Source organism: Pinus tabuliformis, chromosome 1_2 (assembly GCF_031772625.1).
Source record: "Pinus tabuliformis cultivar Carrire ecotype Pingquan chromosome 1_2, CPIR1, whole genome shotgun sequence".
NCBI classification, from domain to species: domain Eukaryota; kingdom Viridiplantae; phylum Streptophyta; class Pinopsida; order Pinales; family Pinaceae; genus Pinus; species Pinus tabuliformis.
Genome location: NC_142298.1, coordinates 797,347,936 through 797,374,449, shown reverse-complemented (window position 1 = coordinate 797,374,449; position 26,514 = coordinate 797,347,936). Strand labels below are relative to the sequence as shown.

The 26,514-nt window shown below is 40.2% G+C and overlaps 1 protein-coding gene across 1 annotated transcript in view; it reads left to right on the top strand.

The window, feature by feature from the left end:
- Window positions 1-26,514, top strand: part of LOC149208304 (uncharacterized) — a 356,138-nt gene that overhangs the window by 30,507 nt on the left and 299,117 nt on the right. Inside the window, exons 2-4 of the mRNA XM_089398295.1 lie at window positions 16,972-17,255; window positions 17,340-17,534; window positions 22,970-23,316. Of these exons, the coding sequence (XP_089254421.1) occupies window positions 16,972-17,255; window positions 17,340-17,534; window positions 22,970-23,316 (826 nt within the window). The remainder of the gene's footprint in view (window positions 1-16,971; window positions 17,256-17,339; window positions 17,535-22,969; window positions 23,317-26,514) is intronic.

The following is a 26,514-nucleotide window of genomic DNA, read 5'->3' as shown; positions in this document are numbered from 1 at the left end:
CTGCTTCCTGCCTTGGTCAACCATCTGATCTCTTCTCGTCGAAGAGTTGCCTAATCTCCTCCCAACTTGGGAGAGAAGCCCTGCTCAAGATGCTCTAAACAAAGGTCTCCCAGCCTTCAGTGACTGCATTTAGGGCATTCCTAACCGTGAATTCAGGCTGTTCTTGGATCCCTTGCAACCTAAGAAGGAAGGGATTGATTTCTTCTCCCTTCTGCATCTAATACTGTCTTAGCTGGTTCTCAAGCAACATCTTTCGTTGAACAGAAGTTCCCTCATACAAAGTGGTCAAGGCCTCCCACATTTCCCTTGTTGTGTCCTTTTCAACAATATGTGGGACCACATGATCCTTGACCCCGTCCAAGATCATGCACTTCGCCTTTTCTTGAGCCTCCTCATATTTCTTGAGAGGATTAGCATCGACCAGAACAACAACCGTCCTCGAGGCATAATCCTTGATGTGATTTTTGTCCAAGACTGCCAGGATCCCGAGCTTCCAGATGACAAAGTTGGATGCTCCATCCAATCTATCCTGATCCCTCAGTCCATTTACTTCCATCTCTGCTCAAATGAGTGTCAAATCGATTCTCTTCTCCTTCTTTCGTTGCTGCCCCAACAAAAACTCAGATCTAGATTTCTTTAGCGCTAGAAATCCTCTAAGGAATGAGCTCCCTCTAGACTCCCCCCGAGTCCTGATTTCCTTCATGGAAATCCTTCTGCCAAAAAAAAATGTCGAATCACCCCTCCGATCCTCCTTTGCTGCTGCTCAGCAACTTGAATTTAGATTTCTTTGGCAAGAAATTTGATAAGGCAGTGACTCCCTCTACCTTGGTTCAGTCTCCTCAGGCACTGTTCTGCACCAGCAACAACAACGTCCCACCAGCACCTTAGATCTGATCTGCACTGCTCCCTCTACCCCAGTAACTAAAGAATCTGAGCTCCTCAGGCTTTACGCAGTCACTGTGTGAGCTAGATCAGCTCCTCCTTGCTTTTGTGTTGTCCAAGAGAGCTGACACAGTCACTGCGTGGGCTCCTCCCAGCCACTGCGTCACCCTCTTCTGGTTCAGAATGCTAACACAAGAACTACCTCTACGTCACTTCTTTTGCACTGCGTCACTCTTCCTCTGCGTTTCAGGCTTTGGAACAACGTTTTCACTCGGGACAGCTACCTCTCTGCAGCAGATTCGCTAGATCTCTCGGTTGATGGCTTCAATGTCCTATGATCTGCAATCCTCTGATACCATGTGAAAATTTCTCAATCTAGACACAAAAATCCTACTGTAGTCACTGGTTTAACATCTCTTACTTGTTATTTCATTTAACAAGTTATTTAATAACATAAACAATGATGTAAACACTACTGCAGACTCCACTGACATATTGTTAAAATGGCAACTAGGGCCAAACTCCAGGTGGGTCATCTTATTAATGGAAGTTGATATTTTTCTTGGATCCCTCTCATCGAGAGGTGTAGGATTGATCTAAAGATCATCCGATTTCGTTAAGTATTCATGGAGATATGAATTTATTTGTGTTATGGGACAATTCGTCAAGGTCGGCCAACAACCAAATAAACCCCACCTGTGCTCAACGTTTTAGTATAAATAGAGGTGGCCTTCAAGTCATTTTCAACACACTTGGGATCTCTTCCTCTCTACTTGTCTTTGGGTTTTAATAGGAGGAGAGATCCTAAGGGATAACGCTGCCCTAATCTAGAGGGCAGAAGCCGGAACTGCCGGGAACTGTCGGAACTGCCGGGAACTGCGGGAACTGCCAGAACTGCCAGAATTGTCGAGAATAGCCGGGAACAGCCGGAATTGCCAGAACTGTCGGGACTGTCGGGAACTGCCAGAACTGTCGGGACTGCCAGGAACTGCCGGAACAACTGGAACTGCCGAAACTGCTGGAACTACTGGGAACTGCCGGAATTGCCGAGAACTGCCAGGAACTGCCGGAATTTCCGAGAACTGCCCGGAACTGCCGGGAACAGCTGGAACTGCCGGGAATTGCCGGAACTGTCGGGAACCATCGGAACTACAGGAATTTCCGGAACTGCCGGGACTGCCGAGAACAGCCGGAACTGCTGGAACTGTCGGGAATAGCAGGAACAACTGAAACTGCTAGAAATGCCAGGAACTGCCTGGAACAACGGGAACTGCTAGAGGAACTGCCAGAACTGCCGAGATTGCTGGGAATTGTCAGAACTGTCGGGAACTGCCAAAACTACCGGCCACTGCTGGAACTGCCGGGAACTGCCGGGAACAACTGGAACTACCGGAACTGCCCGGAACAGCCGGGAACAACGAGAACAACAGGAACTGTCGGGAACAACCAGGACTGCCGGAACTGTAGGGAACTGCCAGAATTGCTAGAACTGCCGGAATTGCCGGGAACTACCGAAATCGTCAGGAACTACTGGGAACAGCTGGAACTGCCGGAACTGCCGGGAACAGTCGAAATTGCCAGGAACTGTCGGAGCATCTATCTCCGAAGGAGAGCAGCATGCAAGGGACAACTAACTAACATTGGGACAATTGTATGGTACTTAGCAGCAAATACACCAAGCATGCAATGTTACAACTAGCATGAAAGGGACAGCTAACATGCAATAGCAAGCATGCTAAGGACAACAAGAAAGCAACGGACAACAAGCAAGGAAGGTGCAGCCAGAGCATAGGTCAGTATGGTAACATGGTGTAGCAATGGCACATAATGCAGTACAGTGATGGGTATAGTCATGATTAATGAAGCGTGATGAGATGCAACATAGTGATAATGGGTGTAGCATGGTGCAGCGCGTTGAGGTGCAGCATGATGACGAAATGCAGCACAACGATAGGTGAAGGAGTCACCTTGGAGAATCAGTTGAAGAAACATGTCTTCAACTGATCTCATGTATCATCTTCTTAGAGATGATCTATGCTCTTATCTAGATAAGTCAAAGTGTTGACTTCTGTTGTAAATGTACTATCTCTCTCTCTCTCTGCTGAACTATTGAAGAACATATAAGAAGAATTGATCAAGGGTTCCCCCACATTGGGGTTTCTCCCTGGCTAGCACCACATCTTTTGTCCTCTTGTCTTAGCTTGTCTTCTGCAATTTATGTTTATGTTCTATCTACAGTTTACTTTAATGTTGATGTGATTGCTAATTTGGAAAAGATATTGATCTAACTGTGAAAATTGAAATAAATTTCTCTAAGCATAGAACATACCTAAAATTAACACATATAGATCATAAACTGAAACAATAAATGAGACAAACACACAAGGGACACCGTTATTTTTGGAAAACACATCCTCAGAAAAATCCAATTTGGGAATACTGGTGCAGCAGATAGAGGGTTTGTATTATTAAGCAATCTGAATCTGAGTACAACAGGTTGACTCTCACATCGACTAACCTTACAGAGAAATCACAAAAGCAAGAAATAAATACGAGGGTTTACCTCGCTCCCCATGTCACAACTGATCCAATGAGTGATTTGACAACTTCCGCGCAAACACTGTGCAGTCCCTACGCAATCACTGCGTGGGCCTGCGTCTTGCCTCTAGAGGACTGCGTCACCCCTTCTATTGGATCGATTTTCTAGATGAAGATTGTCGTTCAACCCTCCCGACTCAGAACCTTGCTTCCCCAGCAAAATCTCGGACTACTGACGAATACTCTGCACTGCCACTGAAAGAGCCCCTCCTTGACTGTGTCAGCTCTGCGTGAGCCCCTCTTGGGCTGCGTGGGCCTCTGCGCTGCCGTCCTTTCGCTGAAACCGCCTCTCTGCCACATACTCTTTGGCTCGGAACTTACTCTCCGACCCAAATCTCTGCTTTTGCCCCTCATTGCAACAGATCACTTGTTCAATTCTCTCAGCAAGCCACGCCCCAAAAATCCGAACTAACTGATCAACTTGGTGTCTCTCCAACTGACCCTCGAACCTCCTCTTATACTTTTCCTGTTGATGAATCAACGACTGAGATTAAGTCTCTAATCAATGACTAAGATTAAATTAGACTTGATCCTCGTCTCTTAGAAGCTTCTCACCCATATTTTCATTAATACCCATTAATATTTTTATTTTCCTAAGTTTAGACTTAGGAACCCCATTAAAAATATTAATTATTTTAATAAAATACAATCTGGGTGGAATTTCACCAAACGATTTCTAGGTCTTAGAGATCTCATATGTTCTAGCCCCTCCACAAAATTTTGGAGCTAGAGCACATCCGATGCTACCCAAAAATCAATAGATTAGAGATTAGATCACGGCCGTTGATATCTCAACAGGAAAAGTATAAAGGAAGACTTGAGAGTCATTTGGAGACACACTAGGCAAATACTTAGTAACCCGAGGAAAATCGATTCTCAAGGAGTAAGAGTTCGATTTCAGAGGGAGAGTTGCAGGGTGAAGGAAGAGGAGGGTATCAACATCATTCAGAAACTAAGGAGGGGATGCAATGCATCAAAGGAACAATGCAGAGGGACATCTCAGAGAGGTAGCACAGCAAGGGACGCAGTCCTCACGCAATGATGATGCAAAGGTGACGCAGTGAAGGCTGGAGGGTCTCTTGGGTGTCAAAATTTCTTCAAAGGGTGGTGGAAAATTATTTCAGGTGTTTTCTCAGAGGTTTCTCTATGTTCTGCAAATCATTCCTTGTAAAGAGATTGTTGTTGTAGAATAATAAATAAACCCTCATCTGCTGCATTGGTTTTCTCGCATTGGGTTTTTCTAGGGATTATTGTGCAAAAATAACTGTTTTGATGTGATTGCTTCTTGTGCTTGTATTTCACTGTTCTTTTCTCTATACTATTATGTGACAACTACAGTAGAATTTACTTTGATGTTTACTGAAGGGTTTTGTAAATAACTTATTGTGGAAAATAAGTAGGAGAAATAAATCAGTTACTGCAGTAGAATTTCGTATTTCACATAAAATACTTCCCTATGTGATATAGGGAGAAAAAAAACCTTCTTATGGAAAAGGGATGATGAAAGGATTGTTATCGTGACAAAGGGAGTAACCAAGATCACCACAAGGAACACCTCAATTTAGTACATGTTACCCACCACTTGTGGGTAGTGTATATTGTTGGAAATACTGAGAGGGGGGGTGAATCAGTATTTCTTTTCAATTGTTATTTTACCAGTTAAAAGATTTATATTCAGAACACAAGATGAACAACAAGAATAAATGCTTTTATTAATATAATCTTTGCAATAAAATAGATACAATATATATATATATATATATATATATATAATTCTAATCTGTTGCCAAGCACCAAATTGGACTTTTGTGAGGCTCCAACCTCCAAAGCACCAACTCTGTTTAGTCAAGGCACCAACCTTGGACTTAGGAGCACCAACTCCCAGGACACCAATCCTTTCAGTTTTGAGGCACCAACCTCAAGGGCTCCAACCCTCTGCTGCAAGCTGTCTAGATTTGTTTTGTTAAGGCACCAACCTTGGATATAGGAGCACCAACTCCAAGGACACCAATCCTTCAAACATCTGAGGCACCAACCCTCCTATCAAGGCATGTTTGATAGTAATGTTCTGCTCTCAGAACTCTTCTTTACGGAGTTCTGTCTGTTTACAGATTCACTGTAGTCTCCATGCTACAACATCAATGGCAATCAGTGTTCATATGAAGAAGTCTATACAACTCTTCATACTGTCCACACAGAGTCTGCAATAGCCATCATGATCTTTGATAATGTCTCCACACAGCTTTAGTGAATCTACTATTAGCTGCACTAAGCTTTGCACAAGAACCAACTCTCTGTTCAAGCCTCTGTTCTAACTGTCACAGTAAATGCTTCAAGAGTGATTGCTTCTCTGCTGGCTACTTCTCCCTTCAAACAATGTTAGATAAAACTTTATTTATTACATCACAGAATTGTTCTTCAGAATGCATTGTGTACCTGATTAATTCATCACGGGTCTAAGTCTTTCACAGGGTAACACGATCAACAGAGTCGCTCGTCCTTCGACTGCCTCCTGTCTTGCTAGACCTTCGGCCCTTTTCTGTTCTGCTGGACCTACGGTTGCCTCTGTTTCTTCTAGTTTTTCAACAACAACTGCATAAAGGCAATTCTCTGTTTTCTTATATTGATACGCCTGACCTTTGGCTTCCCTTTCACTCGCTTGAACTTCCGCTTCCTCTGTGCTCGCTCGACCTTTTGGCTTCCTCCTTTGATCGCTTGATCTTCGGCTTCCCGATCTCTGGCTTCCTCTGTCTCTTCATGTTCACCAACGCTCATTGGACACGTTCAGGAGGAAGAGAGGCCGAAATACAAAGAAATGTTGCTTATTAAAAATATCAGAGAGGTCCTTTTTCCTTTAATAATATTCATACATTAGACTTCATTGTTTACGGAGGATTTCATTGGAGAGACTGTACCAGCAGGGAGGTCCCACATGCCACATCATAATTGCAATCGCAATCGGAGCTTTAATATGACAAGGCCTTAAGCCTTTAAACCCTGGCAACACATTTATTGGAACCATAGGAATACACCCTCCGAACACATAAGGCTGGACTTCAAATGCATTACGCCCGCATCTATAACTTCATTGGGTCCGCTCCTCCACAACTTTATCGCAATCGGCAGATTTGCACATAGCATAGCCAATTCCCCGATACCTGGACGCGATATTACATAAGGTATATTTTATGGAGCTATCGGGTCCGCGTAGTATATCACAATCAGCGTTTATATCGTTACACTCCTTCAAGTCTTGCGATTGAACTGGATGTTATATTGTATTAAACGAAAGTTAATACACCCGTCGGGTTTGTATATATATATCGCAATCGCAGTTTATAGTGTGCCAATTCTTTTGAACATTACGATTCAACGGATGCGATATTTCAATCAGTCATATTATAATGTTGTAGCGGGTTCGCATACATATCGCATCTATATATATATATATATATATATATATATATATATCGCAATCGCACATTTAATGTGTCATCCCTTTAAAACTTATGATATGATATTAAGCGGTATTCCTTAGCGATCCTCCACCGTTGATCTGCTCACGATCCGACGGTCAACACTTAACTTTAACCCATTTCTTGATTCTGCCAATATTATATTACATCATATTGTAATGGTCCCGTGGGTCCATATATATATATATATATATATATATATATATATCGCAATCGGCACTTTCAATGTGGCATCATATTGTAATGGTCCTGTGGGTCCATATATATATATATATATATATATATATATATATATATATATATATCGCAATCGACGCTTTCAATGTCGCACATAATAGAACCCGCCAATATCTCAATCGGCAGTCCGGTATATATATATACTGCTCCGCTATAATATATTCTCTCTGATATATATATCTATATCTATATCTATATCTATATCTATATCTATATATATATATATATATATATATATATATATATATATACTGCTTCGCTCTTATTTGCTTTGATCTGCATTTTCTTCACTTGTCGCTCCTATGGCCTCCGATACACTGCTCCAATAGCTCTTCTCTGATATTCCTCCAATAAGTGTTTCTTTTTGTTTCTTGTGGCTTCCAATGACCTCTTCTCTGCTTTGATAGCTCTGCTCTGATAGCTCCTATGACTTCCAATATTCTCTCCAATGGGCTGACTGTCTTGGCTTTCCTCTGGTTTCTCCTCATGGCTTCTTGCTCCACTTCTCCTAGAATATTGCCATATTGACATCAATGACAATCTAGGTCAACAATCTCCCCCTTTGTTATTGATGGCAATATTCTTCTTCTCTCCCCCTTTAACATCAATGGCAAAGGAATGCTTAGGGACTCCCCCTATCAGACTGCTTCTGTTCTTTATGAATAGTAGATCTTCATGAGTATGTTACTCCCCCTGTAATAGTGCTCTTCTTTTTACTCAAGATAGAAGGATTGATGCTTTATCATCAATTAGCACATTATCCCCTCTTCATGTCTCAAAACTACTTTATCATGGCTTTAACAATGCTTAAAGATGCTCCACTTCAATGCTTTCAAACAGATTTCAAATAGCCACACACCAAATGTTCAAGTCCACGTTTTTATGCTTCAATCCATATTTTGTTGTCTCCACAGTCAGAATTAAGAGGCCTTCATAGTCCAAATCAAGAGAAAATGCCACTGAAATTGTCTTTCTTGCTATCTCTCTTTAGATCCGAGTTCCTTTGTATTTTTGTGCTTCTCCTTAAGTTACTGAGCTATATTCCACTGCACATCATTCTCCTTTCTATAGTCTTTTTGATGAGTCATCTTTTCCTTGTGTTCTTGTAAATGTTTCTGCAAGTTATCTCCACTAGTTGATTTTTATATCCAATCTGTGACAGTCTTTCAAATTCTTTTTGCTGATTTGCATCTTTTTGCAATGCTTTAGTTTTGGTTAGATGCTGCCAATTACTCTTTCTTCATGCTCCATTTCAGATGTATTTGTTTGTTTGAAGGTTGCCTTTATATGTGTCCATAATCTACCTATTCTCACATCAAATCCCTGAGTCGAGACATTTTACCTCTGCAATATCAGCACCATAGTTATTTGCCCTATTTCTCTAGTATTAGATGACCTTCTCTGTTGCTCCAATTACTACTTAGTGATGAAGTGGAAAACATCTTTAACAACAGTTCAAAGAATAGTTAAGAGATCAATTCTTCAATGGAGTGCTCCTGAGAGATGATCTTTATCTAAGAATGATTGTTAATATAGCTCAATAAGGATTTCATAAGGACCCTTTCACTAATAGCTTCTGCAATAATGATCAAGATTCACAAGCTACCCCTAACTGTATGCATCATCTCTTTTGGCTGAGTCTTCCCATCAAATGCTTAGATTGTCAAAAATCAGGCCAATAACATGAGTTGTTGGCTGGAGAGTTCAAGGGACTTTCGATTGTATTTGCTTCCTTCTCCATACTTGTGTAACTTTCTTCTTTTGCATGGTTCTAGCTTGTGTAAGAGCTCAAGTTAAGTTACAATCACGTGCCATATGACCAATGTTATGACACTTGAAGCATTCTACATTGTTCATGAATAATAATTCATGATTTCTCCCTGCAAAATTGTTCCTTGGAGATTGTTGGGGACCATAATATCTATCTTTATGATATGGTTGGGGACCATAACATCGATATTTATGATATGTTTTGCAATCTTTTGCCATGTGACCAAAGTTTGTACAAGAATAACAATAACCAAGAAATAAACTTTGGTACCTAGAAGATGGAGATTTCCTTGATGTACTTCTGAAGTTTTTTGTCTTGAGATCCTTTGATGATAACCATTGCTTCTAGCATCTTTGACATTATCTACATTTCTTCTTGGAGCAGGATTTCTTCCATTGTTGCCTTGATTTTTCTCCTTGCCTTTCCTGGAACTGGGAGCATCACCATTTCTTTTTGGCTTCTTCACATCCCTTTTGTTTGAAGCATTATCATTCTTGTTTGAGGATTCACCTGCATACCGGAGACCTAATTTATCAAATGGACAATTTTGATGGCTGAGCATGTCATCCAAGGCTTGATAGCTCTTCAAGATTTTGTCCATCTCTTCAACCTTTTTCCTGAGGGAGACAATCTCTTCTTCCAATCTTTCACAATCATTATTCTTCCTAGCAGGTTGTTTCTCAGTTTCTTCCTTGATATGAGTAGCTTCATTTGCTTCTATTTTAAGGGAGATGATATCTGACTTCATTTTGAAGATTTCTTCATTTTCCATTGCTAGACTGCTCTCCATTTCTTCCTTGATCCTTGTATCTTTACATGTTTCGACCTTGGGAAGTTTGATGTTAGATTTTAATTTGAAGATTTCTTCATCCTTTGCTTTTAGTTGACATATCATGGTGTTTCTTTCCTTTTCTGCTTCATCAACTTGTCCTTCTATGATTTCCAATGCTTCCATTGTCTTCTCAGTTCCTTGTGCTTGTTTCCTTGCTTCTTCTAGTTGTGATCTAAGGGAGGAGACCTCTTCCTTGTATTGACCAATCTCTGCTTCAAGTTTGTTCAATCTCTGGTGCCTTTGTTCAAGGTGGTTTGACAAGTTATCTTCCCGTTTCTTTGCTTTATCCAATTGATTTGTCATGGATATGGCTTCTTCATGCTGCTTTCTTTTGCTTTGATGAAATTCCTTCTTAAGCTTGCTAAGCTCTTCATCCCTTTCTTGTACTTGAAGCTTGACAAGGTCAACTTCCTTCCTGCTCTTGTCTTGGTCACCAACTTGCACTTTCTTCTTAAGTTCCTCATTTTCTTTTTTCAAATTGTTAATCTCTTCCATGGCTGCCATAAGTTGAGTGAGGAAATCTTCTACAAAATCTTTTTCATTATCTTCATCTTCTAGGTCTTCTTGAGCCTTGATGTCATCATTCTTATTTTCAGCTTCTGTGATGGGTTCTGGATTTCCTTCTTGATTTCCATCATCTTCATGATTGATGGTCATGGTCAATGCTCCTTTTGAGTGAAGGTCATGAAGTTTGTCCCATATACCCTTTGTTGATGAATATTTTCCTAAATTGTTCTTTATAGAATCAGGTAGCCCATTCAAGATTGCCTTCATTGCTTTTTCATTGTACTCCTTGGATTCTCCATCCATCATGCTATCAACAATTACTGATTTCCAGATTTCAATGCCTTGAGTCTTTAAGAAATTCCTCATTCTTGCTTCCCATATATTAAAGTTTCCATTGAACCATGGAGCCTCCTCAAATTGATTGTCTTCTATTTCAGTGGTAGAGGGAGACACATCTTTAGGAGGATTGGAGACTTTCTTCCTTGACTTCGCCATTTGTGTTCTAAAGATCAACCTTCAAGCTGTTAGGCTTTGAATGAAGGTACTGGCTCTGATACCAATTGTTGGAAATACTGAGAGGGGGGTGAATCAGTATTTCTTTTCAATTGTTATTTTACCAGTTAAAACATTTATATTCAGAACACAAGATGAACAACAAGAATAAATGATTTTATTAATATAATCTTTGCAATAAAATAGATACAATATATATATAATTCCAATCTGTTGCCAAGCACCAACTTGGACTTTTGTGAGGCTCCAACCTCCAGAGCACCAACTCTGTTTTGTCAAGGCACCAACCTTGGACTTAGGAGCACCAACTCCCAGGACACCAATCCTTCCAGTTCTGAGGCACCAACCTCAAGGGCTCCAACCCTCTGCTGCAAGCTGTCTGGATCTGTTTTGTCAAGGCACCAACCTTGGATATAGGAGCACCAACTCTAAGGACACCAATCCTTCAAACTTCTGAGGCACCAACCCCAAGGGCTCCAACCCTCTTCAAGGCATGTTTGATAGTAATGTTCTGCTCTCAGAACTCTTCTTTACTAAGTTATGTCTGTTTACAGCTTCACTGTAGTCTCCATGCTACAGCATCAATGGTAATCAGTCTTCATATGAAGAAGTCTATACAACTCTTCATACCATCCACACAGAGTCTGCAATAGCCATCATGATCTTTGATAATGTCTCCACACAACTTTAGTGAGTCTACTATTAGCTACACTAAGCTTTGCACAAGAACCAACTCTCTGTTCAAGCCCCTATTCTAACTGTCACAGTAAATGCTTCAGGAGTGATTGCTTCTCTGCTGGCTACTTCTCCCTTCAAACAATGTCAGATAAAACTTTATTTATTACATCACAGAATTGTTCTTCATAACGCATTGTGTACCTGATTAATTCATCACAGGTCTGAGTCTTTCACAAGGTAACACGATCAACAGAGTTGCTCGTCCTTTGACTACCTCCTGTCTTGCTGGACCTTTGGTCCTTTTCTGTTCTGCTGGACCTACGGCTGCCTCTGTTTCTTCCAGTTTTTCAACAACAACTGCATAAAGGCAATTCTCTGTTTTCTTATATTGATACGCCTGACCTTTGGCTTCCCTTTCGCTCGCTTGAACTTCCGCTTCCTCTGTGCTCGCTTGACCTTTTGGCTTCCTCCTTTGATTGCTTGATCTTTGGCTTCCCGATCTATGGCTTCCTCTGTCTCTTTGTGTTCACCAATGCTCATTGGACACGTTCAGGAGGAAGAGAGGCCGAAATACAAAGAAATGTTGCTTATTAAAAATATCAGAGAGGTCCTTTTTCCTTTAATAATATTCATACACTTCATTGTTTACGGAGGATTTCATTGGAGAGATTGTACCAGCAGGGAGGTCCCACATGCCATGTCACAATTGCAATCACAATCAGAGCTTTAATATGACAAGGCCTTAAGCCTTTAAACCCGGGCAACACATTTATCGGAACCACAGGAATACACGGAAATACACCCTTCGAACACATAAGGCCGGACTTCAAATGCCTTACGCCCGCATCTATAACTTCAGCGGGTCTGCTCCTCCACAGCTTTATCGCAATTGGCAGATTTGCACATAGCATAGCCAATTCCCTGATACCCGGACGCGGTATTACATAAGGTATATTTTATGGAGCTATCGGGTCCGCATAGTATATCGCAGTCTGCATTTATATCGTTACACTCCTTCAAGTCTTGCGATTGAACCGGATGCGATATTGTATTAAACGGAAGTTCATACACCTGTCGGGTCTGTATATATATATCGCAATCGCAGTTTATAGTGTGCCAATTCTTTTGAACATTGTGATTCAACGGAAGCGATATTTCAATCAATCGTATTATAATGTTGCAGCGGGTCCGCATACATATCGCATCTATATAATATATTTATATATCACAATCACACATTTAATGTGCCATCCCTTTATAACTTATGATATGATATTAAGCGATATTCCTTAGCGACCCTCCATCGTTGATCTGCTCACGATCCGACGGTCAACACTTAACTTTAACCCATTTCTTGATTTCTGCCAATATTATATTACGTCATATTGTAATGGTCCCATGGGTCCATATATATATATATGTATATATTGTTGGGAATCATGATTATCGTTAGACCAAAACCCGCAGGTGTTAGTCAACGATTACATTGCCAGATATAAGGATCCATGAGAGGCGGTTAGTCCATGTCGCAAAACACACAGGGAGTGTTGGTTTATCCAATGTCCAACAATCTCCCCCTCAACGTGAGCTGGGTGTGTATCGAACTCGTGACCTATGCTCTGATACCACTTGTTGGGAATCACGATTGTCATTAGACCAAAACCCGTAGGTGTTAGTCAACGATTGCTTCACCAACTATAAGGATCCACGAGAAGCGGTTAGTCCATGTCGCGAAACACATGGGGAGTGTTGGTTTATCCAATTTCATTATCATTGGGGTCGACTGGAGTCTGGGACAGTTATTACCTTCAAGGCGAAGTTCTTGACACGATTCTTGTCAAGCACTGATAAGATTCTTTCCTTCCAGACTGCGAAGTTCGATGCTCCATCCAATCTATCCTGGTCTCTTACCCCGTGTAGTGCCATGATACTCCTCTACTTCCCTCCTGGAAGTTCTTTGTTCAACTCCTCTGAGTCTCTACTTCCCGTCTGGAAGTTCTCTTCTTGACTCCCTCTGAGTCCTGATTTCCCTCCTGGAAATCCTTGTGTCGCTTGTCGAGATGCCCCCTACTCTGATCAACTTGTGCAATTGCACTTCTGATCCGGGTTCCTCGACTAGAAACCCTTGGTAACAACTCCTCTGGCCCTGCTCTGTTAGGTATTGTTCTGACTACAGTACCTCACCAACTCCACTTTGCAATATTCTTGCAGCCTTCTAGACCCTAGCAATTGCCTCTCTGTGAATTGCGCCAGCCCCTCTCTGCCTCACACTGGCTCTGTGTCACCCCAGATGGGTCTGCGTCAGCCCTGGGATGCCCTGCGTCAGCCCTCTGGCCTTCTGCGTCAGGAACGATGGCCTTTCTGGGGCTCTGCGTAGTTCCTGGCTTCCTCTGCATGGACCTGGCTAGCTCTGCGTCACACTCCTTAGCTTCTGCGTTGCTAGAAACAACTTCTGTCACCTCAGGACAATTGTTTTCTGCTGCTATTGCTCCGCTCGGCTGATGTCTTTTAGTCCTCCTATGATCTACAATCACCCTCTGATACCATGTTGAAGTTTCTAAGTTTACTTAGTTAGAAACCCTCCATGCACTTTATCTGATTTATTCCTACCTACTTGTTATCTTCCTTAACAAGTTATTTACAATGTAAATACTGAAAATAAACACTAGTGCATGCTCAACATATTACAGATCAGCAACTAAAAGAAATAAAAACAAACACACCACATGACACCATTATTTTTGGACTAATGTCCCCGGAAAAACCCAATGCGGGAAAATTGGTGCAGCTATCTGAGGGTTTTCTTATTAAGCAATATCAGAGTGCAATCTGCGTGCCGAAACTGGCCTACCCAACAGAGAATTTCCTTGGTAGTAATACCTCTCAGTTTTTGACAAATCTACTGACTGAAACCCCGGATAATCCTTCCGGCAGCTACTTAGCACCAATCTGCCCCAGAAACCCCAGCGTCTGCCCAATCTGGACTGCGTCAGCCTCTCCTAGCCCAGTGTTAGCTCTCTAAGCCTTTGCGTTAGCTTCGCTAGCCCCTCTGGTGCTCTGCGCAGCACTTAGCTGCCTCTGTGTGGCCCTGGGTGAGCACTGGCTACTCCTACGTCTCTCTCTCTGGCTGCTCTGCTGCTAACCCAGCACTATCTCTGCCTCTCTATCTCTTTGTACTCAATGCCCCTCATCTACTCTCTTGATCACTAATTCTATCTTTCTTAGCAAACCCCGCTATAGAGAATAGAATGACTAATCATCTGGTGTCTCCTCCAAGTGACCCTCAAGCCTCCTCTTATAATTTTTTCTGTTGACATCTCAACGGCCGAGATTAAGTCCCTAATCAACGACTAAGATTATATCTGGCTTGATCCATGTCTTTTGGACCACTCTAACACAGATTCATATTAATACACATTAATATTTTATTTTCCCTAATTTTAGACTCAGGGACTCCATTAAAGATATTAATTATTTTAATATCTCATGATCTGTTTAGAATCTACCCAAACCCTTTCTGGGTATTGGAGATCTCATGTGCCCCAACCTCTCCACCAAATTTCATTGCTAGAGCACATTCGATGCTACCCCAAATCAACAGAGGTTGATGCAGAGGCCAGAAGGGTGAGTGCTGAGCTTCAGAGTCGCCAGATAGGGTTTCGTGGGACAGGTTTTTTGAATACTTGTTTCCGAATATAGAGGTATTGCTGCCGTGTATTTTTCTCTGTCGGGTGAGCCGGTTAAGCACCCAGTTGTACTCAAGGAAATACTGCATAATAATATATCCTCAGAATAGTTGCACCGGTTTTCCCACATTTGGTTTTTCCGGGGACAGTTGTCCAAAAATAATGGTGTCACTTGTGTGTTTGTTTTCTTTCATTTGATGATCTGTAGATGTTGTGACTGTATTGTGTTTATTTCAGTATTTAACTATTTTAAATAACTTGTTCAGAATTTACAAGTAGAAGAAATAAACCAACAATATACAGACTAATTTTCTAATGGATAGACTTAGAAAATTCAATAATGATCACTAACCACACACCCAAAGTTGCATGTAGAAGATTGAGGCATGCTTGAGCCTTCTACGAAGTCTTTGGCAGCTTGAACAAATAGGAGAGTCATGTGTGAAGTGATTTTAAACCACATATTTGACCCATCATGAAGCAAAGTGCAACAGTGAAAGGGTTAACAATGAGCTACATTCCCTTGTGTGACTCAAACAACCAACCTCCCCACACGTGTGCCTCAAGATTGAGGGATTGAACCTTGTGCAATGCTTTTGGATCAAACTGAACCATTTTTTTCGGTGTTTGTAGCTTGGACAAGTACTTTTGCACAGGCCTAAATGTCTAGGTGTGTGAAAGTCATCTAATTAACCCTTATCGTTAGCAGTTACTTTAATTATCAAAATAATTGATTTTTATAAGATAAAGTGAGTAATCTAATGAAATGTAAAGGCTATTTGCATTAGTGAATTAGATGAATCTCAACCATTGATCTCAAGTGAGGTGAGGTCTAATCTCAACCATCAATCACTTTGGAGATTAGAGTTGTTAATTTAGTCAATGACTCAAACTTATAAAAGTAATGCAAAGTGAATGGAGGAAACACAAGAGACATCTTAGTGAGCACAAGACATTGAGAGAAGGACATATCAGTGATTGGGTGCAGAAGGACTTCCATTCAAGTGTGTAGGGCAGATCAGCCTAGCAAGATTAAAGGACAGATCTAGGGTTTGATCAGCTGGAATAATTCCAGGTTCTTGTTGTATGTATTTTCCCCAGTGGGCCATTCTCCTAGGAAGAGCCCTGAAGTTATTTGAATGAAGAACTGATTTGAAGGGCAGAAATCTTTGTGTTCATGTAAATGTGAGATTGGTGTTTCCACTGTTATAAATGTTAAAATCATAGTCGTGCTTTTATTCAGTATATTTATGTAATAATTAATTGTTACAAGAAGGAAATCTTCTAGGTAATAAATTAACAGGTTGCTAGGGTTAGAAATTAACAGTTTTCAACCAAATAATTCAGATGAATGTAAAGATTGTTGAATTTTGGACTTTTTGGCCTGATTCAGGTGAGTTTGCCAGTTTGATAACTATGATTATAATAGCCATATCAAAAGAGAAGGTTAAGGATGTTGAAAATGTAGCTTGCTACTTTTTTATGTCTAAAGTAGAGAAACATGCTGCTGGTCCCGCTCTATGATGTGTTAGCTTCTTAGGTTGATGCCTTGCTTTTATACTTTGCAAAATGTAGGACAAGAATCAACATGTTTTGTTTCTGACAATTTAAGTTTTTTTCTTCCTCACTTACATATTCATTAGTACGGTACACTCTACATTTGTTCTAAATAAATAGAGAACCAATGTATATCGTATGCCTATAGTTAGTTCCTTTTTCCATACACAATTTTGCTTGAGCCATGTAACATTTTAATTCAAGGCACTCTGTTATTCTTTAAATTGCTGCCAGATACAAGACAATTGCAAGAGGAGCTGTATAATGAGTTAAGAGAACGAATCCGAGAAGCTGATATGACTGTTCCTTTCCGCAAAGGAACTTATTTTTACTATAAAAAAACATTAAAGGGAAAGCAATATAAACAATATTGTAGACGGCTTATTGTTGGGGGTGAAGGGCCTGGGTCAGTTAATGAAGTAATGAAGACAGGACCTGATGAGCCCGTGGAGGAGGTTTTATTTGATGAAAATGTGGAGGCTGAGAAACATGAGTATTATCAGATTAATGCTTTCAAGGTACTGCTGTCATAGACATTTGTCAATTCCTATCCAGATAGGAAGATTATTTTGGTTCATCATCCCACCTTGGGTCTTTTTCAGGTGAGCCCGAATCACAAGATGATTGCATATGCAGAGGACACTAAAGGTGATGAAATCTACAACGTATATGTCATTAATGCAGAAAATGGAGAATTGATTGGCAGCCCGTTAATGGGAATTACCTGCCATTTGGAATGGGCTGACAATGAGACGCTTCTGTACATTACTATGGATGATATACATCGACCCTTCAAGGTTAATATTTCTATACAATGTATTTGCTTCTTATTTATATATAAAATTTCGAAAGTTGATGGTATGTTTGAACAAATTCTTTTACAAAGTTTGTGTTAAGCATCAATTTAAGGTAATGTCAGTCAGATTTACAAAATCATTTTTAGGTAAGGGTTAAATATACATGATATCTGCGTCTTTGATATCCCTAGAGAATTGAGATCAGCGTATGAGATTCAAGATACTTATCAAAATGGGAATGAGCTTAGCAACTTGTAAGTTGCTGAGTTCTGCCAAACAGCCAGTGCAATCATCATAATAAGTTATTTGCAGCAGTCTATTTTTTCTTGATTTCCTGTGAAAGCGTATCCCTCTTTCATGGGTTTAGTGTCGGCATTTAGAACTGTCCATATTGTAAGCCTTTTTTCAGTTTGTTTGTGAAAATCTTCTAGTCTGTTATTAACTAGCAAGTAAAATCACATAAATACATTGCCTTCATTCGTAGTTACTTTGACTTCTGTTTATCCCCTGCTTTGCTTGCAGTTACTTTCTAAGTACCTGACTAAAATTTTGTAAACATAGAACAACCACTGATGTTTCACAATATCACAATCATGTGGCCATAATTGATAAAATAACCAAAGAATACTCAGATGTATATGATAGCATTAATGGCAAACAAGAATATTGAGAGGATAATAATGACTAAAGTCAAAAGTAAGGATCAATATGTTGTTTTTCCATGGCACTGGAATCTACGTTAGGGTCTTAGAATCTCTGATACTACCAATCCAAATAACACAGCAAACTACTTTCCACAATTGAATATAAATAGCAATAAATCAACACGTGCACAATATAGACAACATTTTACAAATTTAATTGCCCAACATTGTTATATTAACAAACTATAATACAATAGTCTAGGGCTCTTGTACTAGGATCATGGCCCTCATACAATCACACTAATACAAGAATACAAACTAGGGTTTGGTGTCAACTACTATGACAACCAATCTACCCTGAACAAAGTACAACTGACCTAGTTGGTGTAGCGCGCTTCACAGTGTGAAAATTTCTAAATAGAAATCCAACTGTAGTGACTGATATTACTTCTTCTACTTATTAATTCAGAAATAAGTTATTCACTGTGTTCTACATCAAATATCAAAATAAATTCTACTGCAGCCTTCACAATTAAAATATTGTGGAAATTAAATGCAAGGAAAAATACTAGCACAAATATAATCACAATGACAGTTATTTTTGGACAATTGTCCCTAGAAAAACCCAATGTGGGAAAATCGGTGCAGCAGATGATTTTTCCTTTATTAATCTTCAACAAAATTCTCATGTACAAGATACAACCAGTAGAATAGAAGAGGAATTTCTATGAGAAATTTTACAAACAATTTTCTCACACTTCTCAGCGAGATTTTGACTCTAGAGAGGACTTGCTGCTCCCTCTTCGTCGCACTGCGTTAGCTTCTGTGTAGGGACTGCGCAGTCCCAACATCACAGCCTCTAGGCTCTATGTTGTCCCTCCTTTGCGTCTCCAAGTGGAATTTCCAGAAACGATTTCTAGGTTTTGGAGATCTCATGTATTCTAGCCTCTCCACCAAATTTAATGGCCATAACACATCCGATGCTATAGAAACTAACACTCCCTCTTTGCAAGGACTATGTTCTCTCTCTAGTGCTGCACATCTTACCACAACACCCTGTCTGTGTATCACCTCTGTTACGCTATTGATGTCTAGCTGTTGCTTCCCACCAACTACTGCGCAACTTTGATGTTGCATCTGTGTTGCCGCTAACACTGCCATACTACTGCCAACTTTGCATCTGCATTACAACTACCTCTCATTTGTTGTTACTACAACTGCAACTACTGCAACTGAAAGCATCCAAAATACTGAATCAACTGTGTTCAGTATGATGCATCTGTCTCTCGAGTCCTGACTGCCACTAGCATTTGCACTGTCACTAAAGAATCTGCGCTGCTGCTAACTCTACACTGAGCCACCTGCTCTATTGTCAACACTGCACTGCTCTCATCAACATTTGATTGCTACTAGTCTACAATTGTCACTCTGGTATTGACTACATCAATTGTCATTGATCCATCCTGCTATTGAACACTGTGGGCCCCCGTAGCAAGGTAATGACCCATGAGGTGGACTCCTTGAGGATCCTGCAATCTTTGTAGCACTCTTGGGCTACAACTCCAAGTCACCCCACCTCACTCCTGGAGGTATGGCTGCCAACATCACAAAGTCTTCCTCCAACCTGGAGGACAACCTATATATCTTAGCATGTGCTACTGCTTGGTCCTGCTTCTCTTGTTTGTACTTCTTTCTGAAAGGACTCTAGGTACTGTAGTGGCCAAACTCGACACACCTGAAGACTTTGACCTTAGATAGGTCCTTCTTCTTCTTTCTCTGCTCCCCCTACCCTTGACGGGGCCCTTTGATGCGAGGGCCACATTCTCCCCCTCCTTCACCACCTTCGATCCGCTACTACTGCTGCCATTGATGGAGATCTTTAACAAAGATCGCCTCAACTCCTCTTGCTGCAAATCAACCCACATCCTATCACAGTTTGGTAGCTTGTCTCTACCCAATATACTTTGGACAAAAACTTTCCACTCCTCAAAGACATTGTTCAGTGCCAATCTCACTAGCTCTGTTGGTTGAGGCGCTACCCCAACAACTACAAGCTAGTCTCGGACCTCCTGAATCCTAGTGAGGAAGGGATCTATGCCTTCCCCCTTCTGCATCCTAATGCATCTCAAGTTTTCTTCCAGCAACATCTTTCGCTACTTAGAAGTTCCCTGATATAGCATGGAGAGAGCATCCCGTATCTCTTTGGCAGTATCCTTTCTAGTTACGTGTGAGACAATATGGTCCCAGACTCCATCCAGGATCAACCGCTTCGTCCGCGCCATCTCCTTTTTGTATTACTTCAGTTGATTTACATCCTAGGGAACTGCCACCACATTATCTATGTAGAGCTTTAGGCCATATTCATCCAATAGGAAGGACATCTTGGCCTTCTAGATGACATAGTTGGAGGAACCCTCCAACCTATCTTGATCTCTAAGTCGTGCTATGGCCATCTCAAAAATTGTCCAAAACCCGCTCTTTCCTTTTACTTTGTTGTTGCTCTGCTACTCGCACTCCCTTCTGGAATGAGCAGATTTGCTAGCTGCTACTGCCAATCTGCTTGGAAAAATTGAACTTTTGAGACTCGAAGTTCCCTGAGAGAAATTTTCCCTCAGCTGTGTGTGCTTTTCTCTTCCACCCAATGTTGATTATGCTACTGCAAACTGCTGCAAAGCCCTCTGCGTCCAACCAGAAATCTGCTCAGCGAAAATTTGAGCTGCAACTACTCCCTCTGATTGCTGGAATCACAATCCCGGGCAATTCAACTTTTCTACAACCCTGCAACTGAAAATGGAATTTATGCCCAACAATTCAGCCTGCCTGTTTGAGCACTGCACTACCTCTAGGAATTTGGACCTGCTGCTCCTTCTGAACAGTGAAATTCCCTTCTTCGCTTCTGAACTTCCCTACTGATCGCTCACGCTCTGATACCGTGTCAAAATTCCAAAACTGGAATCCTATTGCAGCAACTGGAATTTATTTTTCTAATTATTAATTATTTTAACAATTTATCTACTATGACAAATATCAAATAAATCACAGTGCAACCTTCACAAATAAAATACTGCGAAAATAATAGCGCTGGGAAATGAGAAAATTCTAGCACACACAAAATACAAATGACACCGTTATTTTTGAACAAAAGTCCCTAGAAAAACCCAATGTGGGAAGACCCATGCAGCAGTGAGGGTTTTTATTATTATGCAGCAGTGAAATTCTAAGTACAATCTATGGATGCCCAACTGACAATCAATACAGCAATAAAATATGGGCAAAATTACCTGAGGGAATTACCCTTCTTCCACAAGCAATCCTGACACTTCTCTTCAGAAACTTGTCCTCTTGGACCCTCTACGTCAGCATTTGCACTTCTTTGCACAAACCCTATGACGTTTAGCTTTTGAACTGCCTCTGATGAAATTGTTCTGCCTGTCTCTGCCGAGGAAATCACTTCTCCATCACTCTGGACCTTCTGCCCGACCTCTGGAACTAAAAACGAATTTCCCTCCAGCTAAATCTAATTGCTTCTCTGAAGCAACTGCGCAGTCCTCTGCGTTGCCTCACTGGGAATAACTCGACCCCTTGCTGCTGCCTTTCTGGATCTGGAAAACTTTCTCCAGATCATTGTCTCTGCCCCTCATTGTCTTTGGTTTGATCTATGGCTCTCTAGTAACTGCTGCTGCCATCTGGAAATCAATCTGCCAAGGAAATCGAACTGTTAGTGTGTTTTCTCCAAGTGCCCATTGTCTTCCTCTTATAATCCACTATTGGAGCACCAACGACCAAGATTAAATCTTAATGAATGGGTAGGATCATCTTGGAGTCGATCCGTGTGGGTTTTTAGATGATTATCACCTTGACTTAATTAATTCTGATTAATTAACCATATTTCCTAAGTTTAGACTTAGGAAATATTTAAAAAATTGGTTAATAATCTAATTAAGTCATATCTAAGTGGATTTTCTAGAAAAAATTTCTGGGTTTTGGAGATCTCATGTATTCTAGCCTCTCCACCAAATTTCATGGCTTGAACACATCCGATGTTGCAGAAACTAACAATTGTTACCTAATAAACCCCCTAAATCAGCCTTAGAACACTTCAAACAAAATTTGGAATTCACCTTGATTAGCCACCTAACTTTTAATTTGCTTGATACATTCCATTGGTGGGGAATTGGGTATATATTTAGGAGTTAGGACATCTTAGACTTGATTGTATCTTGACTTAGGAGTCCTAAGTCCTTCCAGGCAATCCTCCCTTAGTTGGATCTGTTCATCACTAAAACGAGGGAAGTTGTTGCTTGGGTGACAGGGGGAACACTTTTAAGTTTTAATGTTCCACTCCTCTTAGCACCTTGTGAAGGCTTTGCACTAAGGTGCTAAATTTTGTGATAATAGATCTCAATTGTTGATGTTCCTTTCTGGCCCATTTGATGTCCATAACATTGAAGCTAATAATTGCATGGAAAAGTTCAATTGCTTTTTTTTGTTTTAGTTGAAAAATGCAACTTTTAATTTCAAATATACAGTAGATGGTACAAATCCCAACGAAAACATTATATATTCTTTACTCTGTTTCAAATGCATTATATATATATATATATATAATTCTAAAGAGCTTTGTGAAGTAATTTTTACTGTAGATGGTACAAACATGGAAGAGAATATCAGACTTTCTTTACTCTGAATAAAGCCGCAAATTGGTTATTTACTGGATTATGTTTGTATCATGCTTAGTTGTTTCATGTCTGTTCTTCCATACTGTTATTCATGCAACTTCTTATTTCCCAGGTATGGTGGCACCATCTGGGTTCAGATCAGTCTGATGATACTTGCCTATATCATGAAAAGGATGAAGAATTCTCTTTATCACTTAACGAATCTGAAAGCAAAGAGTACCATTTTGTTGAGTCTGCAAGTAGAGCCACACAATTTGTCCTCTACCTAAATCTTTCTGATCCACAGAAGGAACTGAAATACTTAACTCAGCGCATTGAGGGAGTTGACATACAAGTAAATCATCGAGGAAGCCACTTTTTTCTCATAAGGAGGAGCGAAGAGATCTTCAACTCTGAATTACTCGTTTGCCCCATAGATGATTTAACTGCCACAACTGTGCTACTTCCTCACAGGCCAAGGTTTTTTCAAGATCAGTTACTCATATTTGCTCTTTTATAAATTCAATTAACTTTATGTTTTTGCCATTTGGTTATTTTTTCTGCAGATTCATTTTGAATCTTGATTAAGAATTCTCAAACTAGATTTTGATTGGGTCACATACATCAGGTTTTGAGTAGAACTTTCTTTTGTGTCCTATTGTCAATTTCTTCCGATCAGGAACTCCTGAAGGTGTTCCTTTGGTGATTTATAGAGTAGACATCAGCTTTACAAGAAAACCACTAACCTTCTACGAAGTTTTGCGTTGCTTAATGTTGCTTCTCCTATATATCTCTATTAGCTAAGCTGGGCCTTTGTTACTAGTTTTGATACATGTAGGAGAGTCACCTTATTTAATGACCCTAACAACAGTTGTGAACATTACATGTTTGGTGTGAAAATAAACTCGTTGAATGTTTGTGTTCATTGCTTTCTGTTATTCCCACTATTTCTGAAATGAAACTATTTTAAAGCATTTATATGTTTCTATCCTTTTAAGGGTAAAATGCTAGCAGAAAATTGACACAATTGTCAATCAGATAATACATATGTTATTGTCCTTTTAAATGTTGTTGAGCAATGCAATGAAAATCAATAAGATTATTGTACTGAATATTAAAATGATCAAGATTAATGCATATACCAATAAAGGATAATTGATTTCAATGCTAATGAAGCTTTAAAAACTCTATTTATTCCTATTGGTCCATGGCATTTCAAATCTATTATAAGTCATGGGAATTTGTGCATAAATTTGATCTTTCAGATCAATCTGTTATAAACATTTTTCTGATTCTTGCCTGGTTAAGGAGGGGTGGCAATATTCTATTAGATTATCTTGGAAATTTCAATATGTTTTGGGAGATTCTGAAAGCTATTTATAGCTTAGTCACATTCTATATTCTAAGAGTTCTGGGAATAGGGGAAACGGAGCTGATGTTTGAAACAGCTAGTAGTTTCCCTGAATTTCTGGGGATGAGAAGAAGAGAAAACAAAAAACACATTGATATCAAATCGCTGAATTTCACTGGACCATATTTGTTGTTCAGGAGACAATGTATTTTAATTTTTGGCCTTGTTATCACACAAACTCCCACTTCTTGAGATAAAGTCTGAAAAGCTCAAGTGTGATCTGAGTGAAAGTAAGAGGAGGCTACTGTCATCTCACCAACCCTCTTGTCACTTTAGTTTGGCTCTCCTCTGGCTCAAGAGGGCTTCCCTAAGCTAACACTGCTAGATTTTAGGCAATGAGTTCTAAGGTGATGTGAAGAGCAAGTCCATCAAAATGGTTTTGGTAGGATGTCAGGGTATGAAAGTTGATGGGAGGACTAGAGACTAGTGTCTTTTCAGAGACCAGAATCTTTTCATAAATTCATTCAGCATAGGGGTCAACTAGGTTTACCTTGAAAATCTATGAATGGATCCAGGGTGACGACTAGGGTTGTCCAGTATTAACCTTGGAAGATTGTCCTAGTACTTATACATGCTCCAAGATACCTTCAGGGAAAATTTCTTCACTAGAACTCTTCCTAAAGTTTACAAGATAGGATTTATCAAGAAAAATAAAAAGATAATGCACCCCCACAAGTAGATAAGGGCATTTGCACTTAACATATCCAACAAATAAATCCACGAGAATTAGAGAAACTACTTATTCCAGGAATCACTGCTCATCCATAAACCCTAGCCATGAAAATCAACGAAGTTGCAGAAATCATCAACGAATCATTTCGTCTCAATGAGCCACATTAGCCTTCCATCTATTGCACCAAATCCAAGATAAAAATGCTCCAACAAAATTTCAGAAATTTCAGAATTTGCTATGGGATTTCTCCCCCAATCTAAGCATGATTTTCAGATGAGAAAGTGCTCTCTATTTATGGGGAGATGTTCAACTTCCTTTATATTATAATATTAATTTCTCAAGTAAAAACCCTAATCTACCCTATGGATGGGCAAAGAGGCCTCTTCTCTAACTAATCTTGAATACAGAAAATATGGTTTGTACATGACACATGTGCAATAAAATCAACCCCACAGAAGGGTATCTCCATAAATGATGGAAAGTAGGGGCTTCCATGTGTAACATCTGGCCTCTAAAGGCCCTTCCAAATGTAGATGCTTCATCCATTCTTCAGAATGTGCTGTTCTGTCCCCTTAAGGTCTCTCTGAGTGGATCATGGGCTTGAAGAATTATCAAATGAACTTTCCACCTTGGTTGCATGAACCATGTGAAGGAAGCACTCTTGAATTTACTCAAATATCAAGGATTACAGGGTTCTGCCCTGGGCTTTACATCCACAGGTCAACCTAATTTATGGCTGTAGGTCAGCCCCAATCAAGGATATTGTTGCACAAGCATATACATATGTGTTACAAAATCAAACACCTATCCTCAAATCCCCATCAAACCAATCTGTTTGTTTCAAGCCTGGAAAATAAACTTTTTAAAAGAGTGCCCTTCACAGTTGGAATGCTTTCAATCACAGCCTTCCACAACAATTGCGGGGGAAACTATTGTAACCCAATCTTATAATCCCTCTACCTTATCCAAGGAAAAAAGTGTCATACAGAAAATCTACGCCCTCAGAATCTTCAAAATCAACCTGATTTGAATCCATATAATCTTCCATAATTCCCACAACAGTCTCTGTTCCACTCTGAGCAATCTGTCAAGAATCATAATCAGTTGAGGTAATCATAGAAAGATCCCCCAAAGCAGTTCACACTCAAATAATACCAATGTCATTTCTATTTTTTGCAGGGTTCTCTTGCCATCTATCATTGCTTCCTGGCATCTGCCCATGTGAACCCTGTTACTTCTCAAACTAGCAGGGGGTCCTAGAGGTGCACTTGCTAAGTCAAGAGAAATAATGAAGTTAAAGCCCATTGTCACCATAGCTAAAGCTTCCTACCCTTTATGGACTTTCACCGATGGGAGGAGACCCAATATATAGAGAATCACTTATGAAGGATAGGTCAACTAAGATGGACGTGAAGTGATCTCAGAGATCCTTTTCCTAGGGGAGACTCAGGAATGGGACTTTCTTGCTTCGTAAGCAAGGTACAAGGTTTTCTAGGAAAAGGGGATGAGGATTTAAGGGCTAGGTTTAAGGAGTGTGAATTGTAAAGGAGTTTCCCAATCCCTAAAATCCTTATGAGACTTGGCTTCCCAAGTG